The following is a 6,000-nucleotide window of genomic DNA, read 5'->3' as shown; positions in this document are numbered from 1 at the left end:
GCCATAGATGCAAAATCTCTTTTTGGGTGTAGATTCTGCGAACTAAAATCCGTTCTTTTATGTGGCAAGTTGGGAACAAGTCCACTCGGCACCTGGCCAGGTAAACCCCATTTGGTCATTGAACAGAAAATAATAGAGAAGACCCATAACAAGCGACATCTAGGGAAGGGGTACTATTGGAAATACTCTACTTGTCAGTGTTTGTTCACTAGTACATCTCTCTGACTTCCTTCTCTCACATGAGTCTTCATTACGTGACTGTGAGTGGTTCTGATTTGCATTCATGTGTTAAGTGAGTGTCATACTTTAGTATGTTGTGGGCTTGTGGCATAAAAAGGACCGCAAAGCCGGAGAACAAGAGGGACATTCTGCATGTCTAGAAAAAATATTTTACTATACAATCCCCATGGACACCCTTAACCTGCTACTATATTTACACCGGCTACTAAATCCACGAGAAAACACCAAAACGCATTTCTTTCAGCGAGAAAGTTCTCCTCAACGCATAGATCATGTTCCTCTAAAAAACGGGCCGTTCCCACAATTCTAACTTTAACATCTTGGATATCATAAATGGACGGTAACATGAGCATCTCAAATACCGTTGATCTTAAAATTCACTTTTAATGCAGAATCCAACAAGAAAACATGTCAATTTTTTTTGTAAGTGTAATCTACGTGATGAGCAGATCATTTTTATCAAGCAGCTGTTCTGGTTCATTGTAAAGTAGATCTCATGGACTGCGATGTACATTTTTAGCACCGTGTGATACTAAGCACTTGAACAAAAACCTTATCTATATGTATTTTTTTTGAAAGGGCAAAGGAGATGGAAAAAGAAAAAAATAAAAGATCCCACATGGACAGTCTGTAATGAACTACTGATTGTATTTCGCAGCAAATCTTATTAACTTGTTGCATCATAGTAATATATATATTCTTCTCTCTCTCCTTCGACTAGGGGATCCTCTCGAGAACTCGTCTGCTCCTCTCCACTCCCTTCTATCTGTAATGGCCTCCCTTCTCGAATCGGGCTGGCAGGTACTAAGTAACTTCTATCTCGCTTTCGTCCGATTTATTTTGCATGATTCAGCTGGTTCCCGATCCGTACTAGTATCTCTTTGTGTGTGTGAAATTTTCTTGCTTGTTGAATTGAACTCACAATGAATTGAAATTGTTTTATGATTAGATTCTGATTTGAGTTTGTAGATTGGAGTTTTTCTTTTTAAGAGTGTGAACATTTACAGATTATTAATGGTATCAATTAGGTTTTAATCTTAGGGTCAAACTGTATAAGATTTGGTTCTTATTCAGATTTTGTCATTATTCACATTGTTCTGAAATTCTTGCAACTCGTTAGTAATTTCTTACTGATTTTATTAGTAAATATTCAATTCGCTTAAAAACTGTTGATTCTGGTAATTATTATTACTTGGTTAAAAAAATTTGGTTGTTAGTTTATGTGTACATCAAATATTAAAATGTCTGATCTATCTAATTGGATTTACATTATATGATAGCTCTTCCTGATTATGGAACCTTTTTTTTTGCTTTGGTGCAGTATCTAATCACTAATTTTAGTGATTTTCAACTCGCTTGTTTAGGAAGTTTCTTTCTCCATGAAAGTGTATTTTTCTTCTCCGGACTTCCTTTCATATTTCTTGAAAGGGCAGGCTACCTGAAAAAGTACAAAATTCAGGTATTTTTTATGTTTTTTTTATCTTTGGGCTTATCAAAATTGAATATCTAATTGGTGATTTCATAAACAATTTGTCTTTTGTATTTTGCCAGATTGTCATGAATGCGTTGTGATTTGGGCACTGTTTGTTCTAGTTTGTTGTTGTATTTTTTGTGTGAAAACTGGTTTATGTTTGTTGCAGGAGAAAAATAACACCCCTGCTGCGCAAGAGAAATGCATTGCAAAACTAGTGATGTATCATTTTGGTGTCAACTTGCCGGTTATGATTTTATCCTACCCAGTCTTCAGATATATGGGAATGGAAAGTAGTCTGCCATTGCCGTCCTGGTACTTTCAGGTTCTTTAGATACTAAAGCTTTATATTTTCCGAAACCTTCAAAAAAATACATGCTTTGGCAATCTCCAAATATTGCACTACTCACTTTCTTGAGCATTTCAGTACTGCATTCGTAAGTTTTTTTCACGAAGCATAGATGGCAATATCCACATTATAGAAACATTTTTTCTTTATCCAGGAAAGTAGTGTTGGCGCAAATATTGTTCTATTTCATCCTGGAGGATTTTGTGTTCTATTGGGGCCACAGAATCTTGCATACAAAATGGTTATACAAGCATGTCCACAGCGTTCATCATGAGTGAGTAACAGCTATGTGTTTTTTTTGTTGTAAATTACTCATACATTATTCGTTGTTAACTTCATGTATCTTGCTATTTAGGACTTCGTTTATTCCGTTCTAATTTTCTGGCTACGTTGTCCTTAGATACGCCACACCATTTGGACTGACGTCAGAATATGCTCACCCTGCTGAGATATTGTTTCTTGGCTTTGCTACCATCATCGGTCCTGCTATCACTGGGCCTCACTTGTTCACTTTATGGTTATGGATGGTATTAAGAGTTCTAGAAACAGTGGAGGCACATTGTGGATATCATTTCCCATGGAGCATCTCAAATTTGTTCCCGTTGTATGGAGGGTAAGCATGGACTTCATCTCGTTCTTGTTCCATTGGGAATGCATCTGACATCCGTTGTGCTAATAACATACTCTCTCATGAAAATTTGACAGTGCGGATTTCCATGACTATCACCACCGTCTGCTTTATACGAAGTCCGGCAATTACTCATCAACTTTTACATACATGGATCGGTAAGTAATTGTGCTGCATCTTCTTGTCTTCATACAAAAATTGTGTTGGTATATTATGTCAACAACCTTTTTTTCTCTACATTGATGCAAGCAAATTTCATATCATGATTGTTGGCTTTAATCATGATTTTAGTGTTACCTAAGCAAGTTAGTTTGTCTACTATGAGACGAGGAACTTACTGATATTAAGAAGATGTCCCCGTTCTTCGTGAAATCTCTATTTAGCATTTACTTGATATGACCAAAACTTGAGCAACAAGTGTGACAAAGGAAAATGAGATCACAACCTTTTGTGTTCAAATTCTTGAGCATGGCTTACCATCACAGGTTTATACATGTTGACTGTCTAAATCGAATGTCTCTTCGCTCATGTTTCACGGTACTACCTGCTTGTTTGTGTCTTTTGATTTACGTTTGATGCTTATGATTAGTCATTAGAGCACATTAGTACGTTACAAATGAATCAACATAGCTGTGAGTGGAGCATAGCCAGAGTTCCAGGTTTTGATCGAAACACTACATGTCTACCTTTTCATTTGGTTCTGTTTACTCTGACCTGAATGAGTCCTACTTGACATAGTAGTGGGAAGGGCCTGAGTGAAGGGCTTCTTTGTTACTCAAGGGCTAAATCTAGAAATCATGTATTAGTAGTAAGGGCCTTTTAGACGCATGGCGGGTACCTTCAGGTACCACATTTACTCTTTTAAAGGCCATTGCCCTGATTCACCTAACTATTCTCTGTAGCACCAAAGGTTCAACCAATACCAGTCCTTAATCTTTATTCATAGGTTTATTGGCCATAGATTGCTAGCGGTGATTGAACTGGTTAAGACAGGCCACCATTTGACCTTTTTTTTAAAGCATTTTTGGACCTTGTAGCCATTATGTAGAGCTTGGAGTGGCTAAGATGAGAACTCGTTTCTCGCTGTCCTGCACTTAGGCGGCTGGATTGATCAAGGGTTAAAAGTCTGTCTAGTTGTATGGTCTTGTAATACAATAACTAATTTGTTGACCAGCTGCTATGATTAAAAATCATCTCTTGCTATCCTACACTACGTGGTTGAATTAATCAAGGGTTAAAAGTCCATCTACTTGTGTGTTTCTCATTGTTACAAGCTGTATTTGGTAGATCTGGTCTTGGTGACTAATTAACCAATTTGTTGACCAACTGCTGAAGAAAAAAATTCAAGATGGATATTAGTGGGATAATCCACCAGAAAGTGAAGAAACGTGTGGCAACACTTTCAATTTTGTGCATGCGTGAAAGTTCTCCTCGAATTATTTTTCTCACTGGGTTATCCTAGAACTGATTATTATTGTTTTATTGATGTCCTGCATTGATCTGTGTTTCTATGTGGCATTTAAATTGTAGAATCTAAAACTCTGGACCGTAAAACTTTTTATCTGGGTCATTCTTGCTCACTATATGAAATATTTATCATGTCAACCTATTCTTATCCACTTCCAGCATGTCCTTGGTATTTAAGAAACAAATGGTGGGTTACTTGATGTCAATCTTGTTTTTCTTTAATTTTTTTTTTACCAATATCACTCATAACAAGGTATATCAAAGAATTAAAACATGCCCTACCCTAGAACTCAAAGTTGTCTTCAAGTTAATTCATATACTGACGTGGTTTGGTTTTTGCTGTATCTCTATTATATTTGGACAGGATATTCGGAACTGATACAGGTTACAGGAGATTGAAGGCACTCAAGGTCGAAGCTGAAGAAGGAAACAAGAAAATATAACAAGTTAATTTTGTGGGGTGGGGCTTCTTCTTCACGTCAACGAGGAAAGGTGTCAATCTGGGTTAGAGAGAAAGAGAGCATTTTCAGAAAGGAGGTCTCTTTCTTTCTTCCCTTTTTTTAAATCTTGTTGTGAATTGTTTTGTTTAATTTGTAGAAGTAGGTTCTGATTTTTTATGCGTGCAGAGATAATTGTGAAATATTTGGAAAAGATTTGTGGACATATTGTGCTCCTTAAACCTCTTGACTCTGCAGCAATGAAAGATTTCACCTTCTTGTCCTCCCAAAAATCCAACTTCATAGGTCGATCAAATTCTCCGACCAATAGACAATCATGGTTACTAAAAATCCAATTGTTAAATATATTTCATCTCTTGTTGTCGATCATTGAAGAATAATTACATAAAGTTGGAATGATGTGAATGGTTTCCACAATTCCTCCATGAATTTCTTCAAATGTCCAGAAAATAACGAGGCTTTACGAGGGACACATACGGGCAGCAACTGTAATAGAATGGTGCCACCTTCAAGTAGGCCTGTCAATGGAAGAATATCCGTCGGATATTTAGAAATCCGATATCCGACATGTTAAGCACTACCGGATATTCGATATCCGATAATATCCTATAGGATATCAAAATCAGATATCGATTCCGATAGGCTAAGCTGTCGGATATCCGATAAATATCCGATAGTATCCGGTTATAACAAAAAAGCTTAAAAACCCTTGTAAAACATTTTCATAATTGACACTTATGGGATATTTATCCGACAATATCCGATAATATCCGATACTAGACTCGAAATTAGGATAAATTATAAATAAGTTCCTATACTATCGGATATCGGATATTAACATTTCGGATGGGGTCTAATCCGTTTCCGATATGTTAAGGAAGAAATATCCGACAAAATATCCGATCTGATATCCGATAAAACGGATAAAATCCTATAGGATCTCGAATACTCGGAAACGGACACCGGATATCGGACAAATATTGACAGGCCTACCTTCAAGCAGATTCTAAAAGTAGGAATTACCAATAGGTACCATTATAGTGTTCTTAGTTAGTGGCAGGTCCACCCATTAAAGCCCAGTAATCAGAGGTCCATAATTAAAAGAAAACATGAAAATGGACCAAATCTTTTTAGCCTAGGTCTTGCACACGTGCGAGATCAGGTATACGTAATATGAAAATACCACAAATAACCTTTCCTATTTAATATGTTAAAAGCATGAGAAATATTTTTCACATTTCATATTCATTTTCTTCTTCTCTTTCCTCTCACCATTGTTGCAGATGAAGATGAAGATTTGTTTTTGTTCTTTCTCGTTTCTACCGAATCAGATGATGAAGATTTTCCATTGTAATGTTTCTTTTAAGGTTTTGGCGATCCAATCATT

The 6,000-nt window shown here is 36.5% G+C and overlaps 1 protein-coding gene across 1 annotated transcript; it reads left to right on the top strand.

The window, feature by feature from the left end:
• The first annotated feature begins 849 nt into the window (after positions 1 to 849).
• On the top strand, positions 850 to 4,880 carry LOC113298854 (methylsterol monooxygenase 2-2-like). Its single transcript, XM_026547714.1, has 7 exons — positions 850 to 1,041; positions 1,562 to 1,699; positions 1,881 to 2,026; positions 2,215 to 2,334; positions 2,461 to 2,673; positions 2,766 to 2,846; positions 4,520 to 4,880. The coding sequence occupies exons 1-7, from the start codon at positions 1,012 to 1,014 to the stop codon at positions 4,596 to 4,598; spliced, it is 807 nt and encodes a 268-aa protein (XP_026403499.1). The 5' UTR covers positions 850 to 1,011; the 3' UTR covers positions 4,599 to 4,880.
• Positions 4,881 to 6,000: the final 1,120 nt, after the last annotated feature.

Source organism: Papaver somniferum, chromosome 7, assembly GCF_003573695.1.
Source record: "Papaver somniferum cultivar HN1 chromosome 7, ASM357369v1, whole genome shotgun sequence".
Taxonomy (NCBI): Eukaryota; Viridiplantae; Streptophyta; class Magnoliopsida; order Ranunculales; family Papaveraceae; genus Papaver; species Papaver somniferum.
This window is presented reverse-complemented; position numbering and strand designations above follow the sequence as displayed.

What these genes read in the sequence shown, in the direction of transcription:
- LOC113298854 (XM_026547714.1), top strand. Translation starts at nt 1,012, where the DNA reads ATGGCCTCCCTTCTCGAATCGGGCTGGCAG. An exon ending in TGAAAAAGTACAAAATTCAG is followed by an intron (nt 1,700 to 1,880) that starts GTATTTTTTATG and finishes TGTTTGTTGCAG; the next exon opens with GAGAAAAATAACACCCCTGC. An exon ending in GTCCACAGCGTTCATCATGA is followed by an intron (nt 2,335 to 2,460) that starts GTGAGTAACAGC and finishes CGTTGTCCTTAG; the next exon opens with ATACGCCACACCATTTGGAC.